The sequence below is a fragment of the Haliaeetus leucocephalus genome, unplaced genomic scaffold, assembly GCF_000737465.1.
Source record: "Haliaeetus leucocephalus isolate CR32 unplaced genomic scaffold, Haliaeetus_leucocephalus-4.0 Scaffold439, whole genome shotgun sequence".
NCBI lineage: Eukaryota > Metazoa > Chordata > Aves > Accipitriformes > Accipitridae > Haliaeetus > Haliaeetus leucocephalus.
In genome coordinates this window covers 7,383,771-7,398,814 of record NW_010972875.1, presented here as the reverse complement: position 1 = coordinate 7,398,814, position 15,044 = coordinate 7,383,771, and the positions used below count along the sequence as shown (strand labels likewise).

General features: G+C 39.7%; 1 protein-coding gene across 1 annotated transcript in view; it reads left to right on the top strand.

The window, feature by feature from the left end:
- The window catches only part of SCFD2 (sec1 family domain containing 2), a 205,059-nt gene that overhangs the window by 32,777 nt on the left and 157,238 nt on the right, over positions 1–15,044 (top strand). The window contains exon 4 of the mRNA XM_010574566.1: positions 1,790–1,917. Within this exon, the coding sequence (XP_010572868.1) occupies positions 1,790–1,917 (128 nt within the window). The remainder of the gene's footprint in view (positions 1–1,789; positions 1,918–15,044) is intronic.

The window sequence follows — 15,044 nt, the reverse complement described above, 5'->3', positions numbered from 1 at the left end:
GAACAGGTTAAAATCTTAGAAAACAGAAGCTTGACTTTTCTTCCAAATAGGGAAAAAAGTCTTTTTAAAACTAGCTTCCTACTGGTTAAGGCCTGATTCCTGAGCTCTATAGTTTTGTATTTGGAACTGCATTTTCAGGAAGGGATTAGTTAACAGGCAAAGCAGTGGCCTCTTGCAATCCAAACCTCAGGCACGATTGTAAGTGACACATACCCTGTAATTGTGATGTGAACAGGATCAATAGGCTGCATTTAAAAGTGCTGCTGGGTGAGTAGGACTGAATCATAATAATTGAGTAGATAGTCTGTAAAAATAGCATACCCAAGAATCCAATACTTAAGGGAGATTGTGTTGAAGCATCTAGTTGCTTTGGAAATCTCTCATTTCTTGCACTATAATACATTATAAATTGGCGTGCTTTTTCTTGTGAGGAATCCCCTTGGAGCTGCTGCCTATGAACAGTGCGCGGCATTAGTGCTCAGATCGCGCTTGGCAATGGAGTAGAGGGAGCTGCAGATGCCCTGGCTGCTTCGGGATGTGCTGCCTCCTTCCTCCGGCACTGGAGGAAGGTTGAGTTGCACTACGTGAAAGAGGTGGAAAGACTGTGTCAGGTCATCTGATTTTTCCTTTCTTAAAGCATGGCAATGAAAATGATGAAGTTTGCTCTTCCTATTCATTTGTGGTTTGTCAGAAGAAGGGTAACTCAACCTTCTTCCCACGGCCCTTCCACCCGCTCAGGCTTTGATAGAGGATGTGGGTTCCTGGGATGACAGGGGTGGGGCTTGGTGATCCTCTTACCTGGTTTGGGACATAGCACAGATTTCCTAAATACAGCCCTGCCATTGCAGCAGAGTGTAAGCACAGCTGCTCGGTAACAGGTATCAAGTGAGTTGTTGGGTTTTTTTATTTTCTGTGAAACAAAAGCTTGTTTGGCATGTTTATAAGCATGTTGTAAATGACATCAAAATGTATTTAGGAGTTAAATGTCTCCTGAGGAAAAACCAGAGGGAAGCTTTTTCTTTAAAAAAGAAAATAAATAAAAAAAAATCCAACACAGTTAATCCCAGAATCCCAGTGTGTGGCTTTAGCCCCAGGCGAGGGGTTTTTTTCCCCTTTCCCCCCCCCACCCCCCGCCCTCAGAAAACACTGAATTCATTCACAACAGCAACAGATCCAGTGTCCTGGAGGGGAGAGAAGACTGACAGGGAACGGAGTGCAGATGAGCCACACAAATTCCTAATTTAAGTTTAGCAATAATAAAAAAGAAATCTGTCAACAGGGAGACCATAAGGACAGTTACATTCTGCTATGGATTATTCTTTTCATGTAAGGAGAATCCATGAAACCCAAAGTGACGGTAGTTCATCAAATCATACCAACAGCCTTCAGTGTTGGAAGTATTGGTTTTGGGATTTAAACTCTCATGGGGAAGTTAGAGCCCATCCTTTTCATAGCTTTTTGGTAACTGAAGAAGTTTGGACTGTTTCTGATATTCCCATGGTTGAACAGTAGTGGTTACTTTGAGGCTGACATATAATAATATATTTATTATATATGAATTCTAATGCTTTATAATTACTAGCAAAAAATTCTAGATTTTTTTCTGTAAAACTGTAGCAACTGTTCCGCTAAGAAAAAACAAGCTTTTATATCACTTTATTTTCGCTTGCGTCCTGCCCACCTCAGAGGAGTTACTACGTAGAAGCACTCATCTTAAAATATAAATGTTGTCTTAAGCTTGCTCCATTACTCAAGCAATGTTTAGTGTAACCCTGTCATTTTCTTACAGTGATCCAGCTGCCAAAGCTCTCTGGGAGTCCTTCATGAACCTCAAACAAAAGGAAGCTGTGATGGAGGCTAGGAGACACCTTGTGGAGGCTGCGAGCAGAGAAAATTTACCTATTAAGATGAGCATGGGTGAGTAGTGTGACATACTCTTCCCTACATAGTGGTAATGTGAAAGATAATGTCAGTTCCTCTTCTTCCACTTAACCCTCTCGGGGAAAACACCCCATCCTTGGTTCAGCCCCATCCTTGTCAACAGATTTCAGCTGAGCATCGTGGCTACCATGGGAACTTTCTGGTATATAAGTGAGAGGCAAGTGTTTTCTTTTAAATACAACAGTCTTAAAAAGATTGAGAGCAGTGGTGAAGCAATTGACTTCTATGAAGGAGGGGTTTAAAGGCATGCAAATGGTTAGCCGTGCTGCTTGTCTTTATTCTGCAAAGCATGAGAATTTGGGTATTCTTAAAAAGTCAGCAGGACTTGCGTCCTGAAAGCAGGCACTGTAAATAGCAGCTGATCTGATGGAAGCTGTGCAGATCTTGCGTATGATTACATTATACAGGTAGTGATTACATTACACAGGTAGTGAAGTTTATGTGAAGTAAGGCTGCCTGGCTCAAGCGGGTTTAAGCTGAAAACCATGTCTGGGCACTTTTTAAACCTGAATTCTTAAAAATATTAGAGATACAGATTATAACATAATGACTTTCAATAGCTTTTTTAGAACCTCATTCTTACTATATATCATACTCAGTGACATGCAGGAATTGATGTTAGGCTCATAAAAACTGGTATTGCTCTATACCGCAATAATTTTTTGCATTTTATGTACTCTAAGACTATTTTATGCTGAACTTTTCATCAAGAGAGAAAGGTCTTCATGGAATAAGAGTAATAGGCTTTTATCTGGGACTCCAGAGTAAGCTGCCAAGATATTGTAGAAGAATTAGATGTACAGCCAACTCATGAACTCTTAACAACTATAACATTTCATATATTGTATGGTCTTTACAAATACCTAGAGCATGCATTTAGTAGATTATTAATCAGAAATACTAGATCTCTGCAACAGTAACACTGTAAGCTTTTTTAAAGAAATGGAAAAGGAGCAGCTGTGAGAGGCCTGTTACAAATTTTTCTGATGGAGGTAAGGCACAGTAAATAATAAAATCTTGTTTAAGCTTTCACTGATAATGTGTGTGTGACTATTCACCATAATAACACTAAGAAGCCCCTGCTGTTTTTCTATTACATATGCCTTAAAAAAAAGATCATTAATGCTGAAATTCAGCTTTGTTTTAAAAGTAATTACTTCCTGTCTTTGAGAGGTAATGATCCGTCTACCACCTTTGCTGCTTTGTGTGAATGATCAGATCAGCCACCCTTTCCTCTGTGTCCCCTTCCTGTGGTAGCCAGTGAAGGCTGCAATAATCTGGTTCTTAATCATATTAGCTGACAGTTACTGATGGCAGCCTAAACATCTGACGTACCTGGGTCCAATATAGTGCTATGTAGAAACATTTAAGAGTTGATGGAGAAACAAATTTCTGACACTATAGTTCTTGAGACCTGTTTTTCGTTGAAGTGTGGCTGTAATTTACTAATGTTTATGGAACTTTGTTATTTATTTTGTGAATTGTATATTTTATCTTGCACTAGAATCATAATTGGTTGTTAACTTTGTAGTTGAACTTCAAAGGATAAAACAAAATTTAAGACAGTCTTGTAAATGATAAACAGGGACAAAAAGAGAAACAAGGAAAGGAGGGCACTACAGCCACCAAAATCAAAACTTCTTATTGAGCATAAATGCAGAAAACCTGAAACTGATGCCCAGATGTCACATTGTCCAATGACACATAATTATTAATGACTTTTTAGAACAGGTCTGCATCTTTACAGTGTTCATTGCTCATTCATTGTGCTAAAGAGCATCTTAGTTCTTTCTAGGGAAGCTGGAAATTGTGTTTATCAATTACTGCTTTTGCTGAGAAGGAAGAATGGCCTGTTCTGGTCCCGATTGCTATGTTTAGTCAAAAGGCTCCTTCCACTGCGTCTGCGATATGAGGGAACACTGGCTGGAGAGAAGGGAAATGCTTTCACTCTGCTCTGTGCTTAGACTTGAATTTTTATGATTTTAACTCAGGTTCTGCCTGTATCAGAAGATCTTGGTGGATTGCACACTGGTTTTCCCAACACTTAGGGTATTTTTTGAGTTTTTTATGGCCCTAATATTAAATGTCAGAGAGGGTTTCTAGCATGAAAGTTGCTTCTTAGTCTCTTTACTAAGACCAGCTGTGTCAGATGGTAAGAGTATTTTCCTTACTACTACTTTTTTGCTTTTTTTCCCCCTGGAAATAAGGAGTGAATTACATTTGAAAGCAAAGCTTTGAATTCCATTTGGTGTAGCTGAGCCCTCCTGCAGTGGCCACCTGCCTGAAAAACTGCATCACATCTGACACTGGCAGCACAGGAGCCCTGTGCAGCGATGAGAAACTCGATCCCATCCTGTTTCCGTATTTTCAGTGCAAGGAAAATAAATTCTGTTGTTTTCTGGGCTTTGAAAGGCTGCTTATTACTCTGAGGTGTGTGTGTGTGCTTGCCCACGTTTCCCCTGCAAGCAATGTGCCTGATGCCCGGCTTTCCTCTTTCCCTGCCTGGCCGTGTGTGGCAGGAGCTCTGAAAGTTGTAGGAGAACACAGAGCTCAAGCTTTTGCTTTCTGCTGTCTTCTGAATGTGTCCGCCTCCTCCTGAGAGGGAAGGACAGTAGGAGAACTGTAGAAGGTGACACATGTCTGCTCCCCAACACCCCCAAATGTCTGCAGGCCACTGGGAACTCCATCTTCTCCCACAGCAGGAGTGGAGAGAGGAGAGGAGTTCTGAGGAAGGAGAAGAAAGAGAAATAAAGGAAATCAACAATTTTGGCCACATTTTTTGAGCTGAGTAGCTTGGAGCACTACATTCAGGTGTTCTTGATTTGCATATTCATTTTATTAGTTGGATCAAGGAAAGTGGTAGTGGGGATGTCTGGAAGTCCCGTTGACTGTTTCAGAAGGGATCAGCGTAGAAAGAAGGTGGGTGAAGATGAGCTGGCAACATTTTGTTGAAAGTTTTGGTGGAGGGACTCTTGGAGCAAGTCTAGTTTCAAATTTAAGACCATCTCCATGACATTTGTAAATAGAGCAGGATTCTCTCCTTTTTCTGTAGCCATCTTGTACTCAGGTTTTCAGGAAAGTGCATATTTTATCTGTCATTTCACTTTATGAGTGAAAGAACTATGTTGTTGTTACAAACTTCAGCAAGTGACACAGGCTAATAAGCTGTCAAGAGCTGTTCACTGCAAGCATTTTAAAATCCTGTTTGTTTTTAAAGCAGAATTGCAAGTCTTAGGAGACCGCATCACAGAGGGAGACAAAGTGCCAAGTGATGGTCCATAAAACCAACTAGAACACAAAACTGTGGAGCTACTTTGCCCTTTCCTTATGGAACAAAACCTGAGCTGTGTAGCTATGTAGCATATTTGATTTTCTGAGGTCAGCCCTGGAGAAGGCAGGCAAAGCACTGTGCATAATTCCAGCCAGGATAAAGGCTTTATGCATGCTACATCCGGTTTACTTACTGGTTAATCCATTCCATCCATAAATACATAACATGGGTATATGGGTTTTGAAGATGTAATTTCCTGTGGAGTTTAGTAATGCTGCCACTATTGACTTTTGGGGAGTATTTGTTCAGTGTTGCTTACTGTGGGCATGCTGTCATTGAGCCCTTTCTTTAAAGGATGATACAAAGGCACTGAAACCATGTTACTAACATAGCACTTACATCTAAGTTTTGCCTTAACCCTTTCAGCTAGATACATTTCCCAAAACAGTATATGTTTGCATGTAAACAGGTGGAACTCTCTTTTGCTAGATGTCCATTTAAATAAATGACCATTTAAATATTCCGTATCTCTCTATATATACACACATACACCCCACCCTACCCCCAAACCAACAAACAACATTTTTCAAAAACTGCATCAGGTCCATTTTGCCTCTGAGGCAGCTGCATTTGTGTTTTGGATACCCAAGTGAATGCTGATAAATATCTGGGGTAAGATAGACATTTGCCAAGTTCTTGTCAGATATCCCATTGTGTAGGTGTAAATGTGAAGGTGTAAGTTATTTTGGCATAATAAAAACCCTGGCATTTAAAGGAATTATTTAAAGGGATTACTTCGGCTCAGCTCTTAAAGCACGTGACTGTAAGCAGTGGCCTGACTTACAGTACAGCAGAAAGGTTACTGTTTTTTCCATTCCTCTACTTCCCGTTCCGATCTTCATAGGTCTGATGCATATCTTAATCATCTTCTGAACATGGCAGCCCATGAATCTCTTGTTGAAAGCTTTGCTGCTAGCATAGTATTTGGCAGTAGTAAAAACTTTGCTACAAATGTCCTTTTGTGGCTTTAGAAACACCCTTGGTCTTCTGTTTGAAAAGAGCACAGTAAACCTTGATCAAGTCTGAATTCCTTTATTGTGTCTTTTTACTGGCATGGAGACTGATGAAAGTCGAAACACTGGTATAGCAACAGAAACAAAGTGCAGTGTGCTGTTACACGAGCCCTTGTTAGCAGAAGAAAAGCCTTTTGGTTTCTTTCCATTTGAACTGTACAAATACAGTTCTAAAAATCCAGCTCACTACAAAATTAGCAAAGCCTCAGGCTTTGTGAAGTAAAGAGGAGTACTGTAACTTTTTCGGATGTGCTGGTTTGCATGGTTTGAATTGAACTCTAAAATTTGTTTGGGTAGAAATGAGAAGATCCTGAAATTTTAACCTGGAGGTATGAAATAACATTTTGAATTAGAGAAGTACCTTAAAATGGACAGGAGAATATAGATTAATTCCTTATCTAAAAACATAAAGAATATAAAATCTGCTTTTTTTTTTTAAATGAAAACTTGCATTGGACTGTAACAGTGTTTAACGTGCTGTTTTTTCTTGACAAGATCAATGTAAAAATACTCAAGATTCAACGCCATCAATTCCTGGACTAAACTTTATGGATAATAGCTACCCACTAAGAAAATGAGCTGTAATAAAGTAGATGAGTACATACATATCTTTCCAGATAAATCAAGCCTGATCTCAGATATGTAACATCCACCCTGGCCAACCATTAGGACAATTCTGTAATAGAGACAAGTAATGACACAATGTTAGTCTGGGTTTGAGGTCCTTGCAAAGGAGGAGAAAGAAGATCAGCATTGCAGGGCTCAAAGTGGTCTGTGGCGTGTTTGAATCCCTTCTGCTGCACATCTCTGTGTAAGTGATGGGTACCTGGATAACAGCTGAGCTTGGGAGACACTATAGCACCCCGTTATGCAGAGAGGAGATCATATTGTAGACTGGTTCTTGGGATGTTCATGTACATTTCTCTGTTGCCTGTTTACATGGTCTCCAAACCCATCAGGAGAGCAAGCTGCAGAATCAGTGAGGCAGCAGCCAAAGTCTCCCTCCAGGCATCCTCATGAAGCAGGAGGCTTCCCATACCAACTTGACTGAGACAGGCCTGGCTTAGGCCGGAGAGTCCCAAATTCCTGATGGTGGGTCTCACAGTGCTGCTCCAAGGGCTCACTGGTGTTCTCAGGGCATTTTTCTGAGGAGAGGGGATGCTGCTTGTCTCAGACCTGAACTCCTTCCATTGCGCAGCCTGGATCCTGAGCAGGTGGTTCCTGAGTTATATTAGTCTGCTTTTTGTCTCACCAAAAGTAACAGAAGTCCTGCAGTGTGGGACTATCTAGTCAAGCAGATTTGGCTTTTCCAGCCTGTTGCAATCCTGAATTCCTGATTTCTCCCTGTAGTGCAACTAAAAACGTAGTCTTGACCTGAAGCGAATGTTCCCAATCTCAGCGATGGTCAATGTAGCAGATGTTTTGTTGCATCACTCACCCCCGGAGGCAGGAAGGCTTTGTGCTTCTCAGTGCTAAATGTTTTTGAAGAGTTTGAAGCATTTCTGAAAGTTTTGCATAAATTCTTATTTGGGGGGCTTCTTACAGGCCTTTGCATTCCCAGGGGAATGCTCTTTGAGTATAGTGGGGTTAGGCTTTCCCTGATAACTCTTGAAGATGATCTTTCTGAATAGTCATTACCACATGGAGAATTGTAGAAAGAAATTTATATTATGGCTGTTTCACCTTGCAGTGTTAAACCAGGATGAAGTTCAGGGTTTTGACCCTGTTGAGTACGGTCAGAGTGTTCACCTAACTAAACAGATCCCATCTTCTGATAGTCATCTGGTTTTGCCAGTCTAGGACAGAGATGTTGCTCCAAGCTCCAGATGTGTAAAGAGTATGTAGCCTTCTGCTGTTTTTCTTAAGCAACTGAACTTTTCAGGTCATCTCTGTAACTCATTAGATGTAACAGAAAGGATGAAGGATACTGATAATCCTGCCAAGAAAGTTCTCTGTTTTTCAGCAGATGTGACAAAATAGCTGAGATGGAGAGATGTTCAGGAGCAGAAGTTTGTTTTTCATCAGTAAGTGACCCTGCGTTTATGTGTAGTGTTGCTTAGAGGCATCACCTGCTGAGGAATCATCTTTGCCCTAATCATTATGCTTCTTTCAGGATGGATCCTGAATTCAGGAAAGTGGTGTTAATTTTTTCTGTCTCACCTACTGATACACAGAGTAGTATCCTTGAGAGCACAAAACAATTGCTCAAAAGAGAAAACAAACATACCTTAGAATAACTGGAACTATGTGAGGTGTAATGTCCACATGCATATTTTGCAGTTTATCCTCCATCCCTTTTTTTTCAGTCTAGCACATAGAGGTTCCTAGAACTGAAAGAAACGTGATTTATGAGGAGCAAGTACTTATGCTCTTGGTGTGAATCCTGTGGAGGTTGAACAGTGAATGGAGTGCTTACTGGGCTTGGAAATGGCTGTTAGTGTGGAGGCAACAGTGTGGCAGAAGCTTGGTGTTAAAGAAGGAAAGGCAGGAAATTTGCCCTTTTTGATGACTGCCTGCAGCTTAGCACAGAATGAGTGGTATCAACAAATAAGGATGAATTGAAGAATAATTTGGGCTTGGAAGGTATCTCTGGAGGTCATCTAGTCCAACCCTCTGCTCAAACCAAGGACAGCTTAAGAGTTAGACTAGATATGTTGCATCTTGTTCAGCTGAATTTTGAATATGTCCAAGGATGGTGGTTCCACAGCCTGTCTGGGTACCCTGTGCCAGTCTTAACCACTCCTGTGGAGAAAATGTTCTCCTTTTATGTACAGTTTGGTTTTTCACTTGCTGCAGTGTGTGACCATTGCCTTTTGTCTTCTGACTGTGCCACCTCCAAGAAGTCTGATTCAGTCTTCTTTGTAATCACTCATTATGTCCTTGAAAGCAGTAAGTAGCTCCTTTCCCTGCTTTTATTTCTTGAGACTAAACAAACCCATCTCCTTCAGCCATTACTTGTGCATCATTTTCACTAGCCCCCTAAACCATTGTAGTGACCCTTCTCTGGACCTGCTCCAGTGTGTCTTCTACTGTGGAGCCCAAAACTTCATACTCCAGATGCTGTCTAACAAGTACTAAATAGAGGGTTATAACCACTTCCCTCTGCCTGCCGGCTGCATTTGTGCTGATGCCACCTAGTACATGGTTTGCTTCCATTGCTGCAAGGGCATAACAGCTGATTCGTGTTCAACTTGACAGGCGCATTTAATCCTGGACTTTAGAGGAATTTAGCTCACAGATCCACTATTAGACTATTGCAAATGAAAGAAACACAGGAAAAGTTGAAATAAAGGCCGGAAAAAAATGACTTTGCTGTAAAATGGCATCTTGAATGTGGCAAAAGGCTTGCTAGCGTCTACAGGCATCCATGAAATGTGTTCTTAGTGAGTGCTATTGTTTCTACAGTTGAAAAGGGAACTGGAAACTGCTGTGTCCCAAATGTTGAAATACTGTGCTAGCAAATAATAAATTTTAATCCTTCTTTTTGGACTTTTGCTCAAACACTGGAAATAAATAAAAATGAGAGGACTTCTTTTGCACAGTTACTTAAGCTTACTGGTGTTAACTGCATTTGTTTTATTTGGGCAAGAGCTTGAGGACAGAAAAAGACGTACTATGCCAGGTCCAGAAACAGACTGTGAGTCTTTAATACCAGTGAGTTTGAAAGTGAAGGAACTCAACTGGTAGAGCAGTGCAGTATATTTCATGAGGAAAAAGAAAAGTCTAAAGCAATAAAGGCAGCTGTTAGGTAGCTTGTTCTTATCCAGCTCTGTCAATCTTGTAGCTGCTCAGCTGACTGAGTAAATTCTTTTTTGTGGTTTTTTGTTGTTGTTGGTTTTTTTTTTTTTTTAAAACAATGTACCAGTTTCTTTCCTTCATCTCTCACCTTTCCTTTCTCCCCTCCCTTAAATTGTCTTTCAGCTGGTTATGTTGCTTTATGACTTGGGGAAAACACCACTTCACATCTAACTGTTACTTGTGCACTGGTTTGTATATCTTTAATGGCAAAGTATCAGTTTGACCCTTAAAGTGCAGTTTTTTTCTGGGAAACGTACACACTAAAATCCATCTTATTGAGGAGAGAAGAGAGGAAAAAAACGGTGGTAGAACATCTGTGTCATTTAAACATCTCGTCTGAAACAGTACCTTCAAATACTGAATCTTCATCTTAAATGTAGAGATGAAAAGAATGGTGTGGAACATACAACCCCACTGGGTTCTCCTACTGCAACAATAGCTACAGCTTTTGGGAATGGGTTTGGAAGTAGTTCTGGGAGTTAAGTGCTGCCCTCTGCTTAAAGGAAACATGCCTAATTTAGGGGAGACTGAGATAGATAGCGTGAAGTGCACTCATAACAAAATCAAATAAATTTTAACCAGAACAGGTTAGAAAAGATGTTTTAATCCAAAACTAAAATTACTCAGAATAGTATTAAAGAAAAAAAAAAGAAATTTTGTAGAGCATCCAGTACTTCCTCTATTGCAAGAAGTTTATCTGGAGGCAACGTTTCTCCCTCACTATTTTAGGAAGGTATTCACTGCAGGTGACTGTAAATGGCTTTTTGCTGTTCTTGTTTAGGAAATCAAGTGTTGTTCAGATTTGTTCTGAGTGTGTTGAGTTGGTTTGGGTTTGGGGTATTTTTGTTTGTTTCTTTAATGACTACTGCTTTATGCATTATGTGAATTTACCTTAAAGAAGTGTAATATTGGGACTACTCACTCTTAAGTTTAAAGAAAGACTTCAGTTGGTTCTGAAGTACCATGTTTTACTCTAAGTTCTTGTTGAATTTTTTATGTTTTTTTTAATTGACGTAATATTTTTTCAGAAATAACAATTCCTAGGTTAAGTTAGTTTACAAAGTTTCAGTAAAAGTATTTTTGTCTCAACTGTCTCTTGTTCAGTGAATAACCTACTGCATGCTGAATAGCCTCTTGTGGTGTGAAGATGGGTAATGGTTCAAGCCATAATAAAATTGTAAAGCATGTCATATTTGTGTCTCATACCTCATTTACTTTGCACTTCACTACTATAAAACAGTTAGCAGATGGAAGTGAAACACAGAACCCTGTGCAGTGATGTGAAACAGAGAAATATGCTAGTAGTATGTTATCTTTGATTAAAATGTAGTTGGCACATGGATGCAGGACTATTTGGCTAATCTTACTGTTATTTTTTAAAAAGTATTGGGGTGACAATAGTCTTTCTATGTGTCTGGACTTTTTGGATAAAGTCTTTTTTAAATTTCAATTTTTTGTCTGGACAGTAAACCCAAACACTTAAATATGAACTTGTGGCCAGGTCTCCTTCCATGTCTGGTTGTGATTAGAGTTGAAGATAATTCTTAAAAATTTAAAAGAAAACAGAAGTGTGTTGCTCTTGCAGGAGTTCTGCAAACATATCATTTCATTATTTATATTCTTTGCTAATGTAATACTGCAAAGCTTATATTAACTTCAGTATGAAGTCTTATTGTCTTAATAAAAGTATTGTGAAAAGCCTATATTAATGTGGTCCTTCTCTAGACAATTTACATGATGTTTACAATAGTTGGGAGTAAACATTAATGTACAGATAAACATTTGTGAAGCTTTGAAACAAAGATTTAATGTAAATGTATGTTGTTAATTTTTTATAGTATGTATCTTTAAGAGGAAATGACTGTGGGCTAAAAGCTTAAAAATTTAAATAGCATTTACTTGTATATATACTGGTAACTAGTATTGTTTTGGGAGATGTTGTAAGTAACAGTACTTCTTCATTGGCTCGAATCTGTAGTGAATTACAGTGTTTCTAATGCGTTTAAACAAACAACTTTGATATAAAACAAACCAAATTGCCCAGGAAAGGTTGAAATGCTTCTTCCAGTTTTTGATTACCCATTAGTCGGTAGTAGGTATAAAGCTAGATCAGTAGTCCTGCTATATAGAAATAAGCTGATTTTTATGTACATATGTATAATAATAAAGTATTAAAGATACTATTCATTAGTTACTGAATGCTGATGCAACTTCCTGAAAAGAAGTATTTGTATTGCCATTCTTTGCTAAAATTTGTTTGGTGTTTTTTTCAGGTAAACACCAGAGATTTCTTTTATTCACTAAGCTTACTTTATTTTTTGCTGATGTTGAGTTCTATTATATCTTCTCAGTCTTGAAAAGAAATATTTTGAAGTTTTGAATTCAAAGTGATTTAAAAAAAAAAGAAAGCCACTGTACTTGTAGACTGTCCATTTGTGATGATCAAGACATGGTTAAAAACACAGGAGCAGGTCCCTTAAGCTTCTGTGAACCTGGGTGAAAAATAAACCACTTATTCTCTAAGTCTAAGAAAAGGAAATTTACTGCAATTGCTGTTATTTATATCTGCAGCCTGCTTGGAAATAAGATACAACTTGCTGTACGTGAGCGCTGTGATATCTTCGTTTCATAGGATGCATCAGCCGTAATGACTGTGTTTTACATCAGCAGGAGAGTTCATGAATATGGGTTGGGAGATGCCGATTCTGGTGTTTGCTCAGCACGCAGCAGAAACACGTGGCACCTGCACTTTGCTGGAACACTGGGGTAGTTGTGGGTATCAGCACTAAGTACCATGCTTTGTGTGTCTTAAGAGATGACAGAAAGGGCTTCAGAATTTCTTTACATTAGGAAAGGAGCCGTGTAGTCAAAAAAAGGGGGGAGCAAACTTGAAGAAAGTAGCTGAAAGTGATATAGAAGTAAAGGAGCAAAGTGTCACTGAGAACAGCCAGTGCCGAAGGATTTAAACCAAAGATACAATATGTGCTGGTGTGCTTGCAAAGTCTCTAAGCGTGAGACTTAAGGTGGAACATGGCAATACAATAAAACTGGGTGGCTTGCTCAGTGCTTTTTTTTCCAAGCATAATTGTGGAAGCCTCATCATTCAGTCTCGCAAAGGATGACTCGTTACACAAGAGACATGGTGAATTACATATGTACGTACTCATACATCATCATGTTTTCCATCCCTGTTTATTTACTTACCACCCAAAATGATTGTTAGGGTATTCTCAGCTGCAGAAGTCTTCCAGAAATCATCAGAGAAATAATCAGTCCTGTGAATAATGTACCAAAGAAGAACAACGACCTCCCTCTCTCTGGGACAGCGTGCCAAGAACATGATGAAGTACTCAGTGTCTGAAAACATATGTCTTAGGGCTAAATGAGGACATGCGCAAGCCACCTTGAAATCCTTTGGGCATGTTATTTTAAGACAAACAAGTTGATTCATTTCTGCGAGAAGTTTAAAGCATCCAGGAGATGATTCAACCAAATTTGCAAATTTCAAGTCCCTTTACAGTCACAGTGAATTACTGTTTCCAGGGATTACTGTTTTTTTAGGGCTGGAGACCCTCTGGTTGGGACTTCTACTCAGTATTTGTTAACCTGGTGGAAGAGGTGAAAAGTAAAGTAATAAAATATGGCCATGATACATATTTAGCCAAGGTTAGGAAGGGGATTTGAGAAACTCTGGTATGCCAGTATTAAATTGGAAGTTTAATATAGATGGTGACTCCTAGGAAGCTTAATTCTGGAAGATGAGATTTCACCTATTTATTCAAACAGTTCTGAAATTTGCTTTAATGTTTGGGAGGGCAACTGGAGAATATTGTAGACACTGGCTAGAGGTGGTTGTTCCTTTTTTTGTTCATACTGATTTAATGGGGGAACTGTATGGTAGAGTGCACAAAGAAGGAAATAATGGGTTGAAGTGGCCATGCATTTAAAAACAAAGCTCTGAAGGATGAAAAAGAAAAAATTATCAGTCCATATTGAGACACCTAAGCTACCAGTTATGTTTGTCAAAGCCTTCTGAATGTACTGGGAAACCTGAAACTGTAAATAATCTAGGAATCGTAAATCATAACTGGGGTCATATTTAGGCATCTGCATTTACGTGCTTAGAACTGAAAACCTTGATGATTATATTAGAGTGCTTTAGTCATGTTTGTCCTACCTAATTCATTAGGTTTTATTTGTTTTAAGGCACGTAAAGAATTTCGAAAGAATAGTAACAGAACTGATATTTAAGCATGGTTTCTATTTTGTAATAAAAGACTGAGGCTAATTAGGAGAGAAGGCTAAAATAGCATATGGCACTTGTACGAATATAAATGATCTGTATGGCAACACTGTTAAAACAAGGGTTGAATGATAACATACATACCTAGTGATGGATAATAAACTGCTTTTGAGATAACTAACTCAATGCTACAGCTGATGAGACTGAAGCCAAGTCAGCTTCGATGTTCAGACTCGCATGGCAAGTGTTAGTTGAGCAGTAGAGTCCAGCTTTATTTGTTCTGGGTATAGACCTCCATTCCAGAATTTTCTAAGCCTCAGCATAGTTGTCACCATTGTCAATGGCTCCTACGTCCTTGAAAGCCACTGCTGTACACACCTGCAGACAGGTGACAGGCTCTGCCTCCCTGAAGGTCCGTCGCTCTGGAGTGACTTGAGGTGCGCTGGAAAGCCCACGACGGGCAGGGAAGAGCGGCTGACCTCCGGTGCCGGTCTCCTGCAGCTATTGCTAAGGCAGTAGGAGGAACGGGGATCAGTAAGGGCCAGCGAGGAAGGAAGGCTGGTCACGGCTCTTCCTCGGTGGCACGGTGCTGCTGGGGGCAGGCAGCAGGAGGCTGCCGCTGCCACGTGGCTTGGGGTGTGCTTCGGGGGCTGCTCAGACCCCCAAGGTGGACTTATCCTGGGATTGCTGTAGTGGGGACTTGCCGTTTGTGCTCATA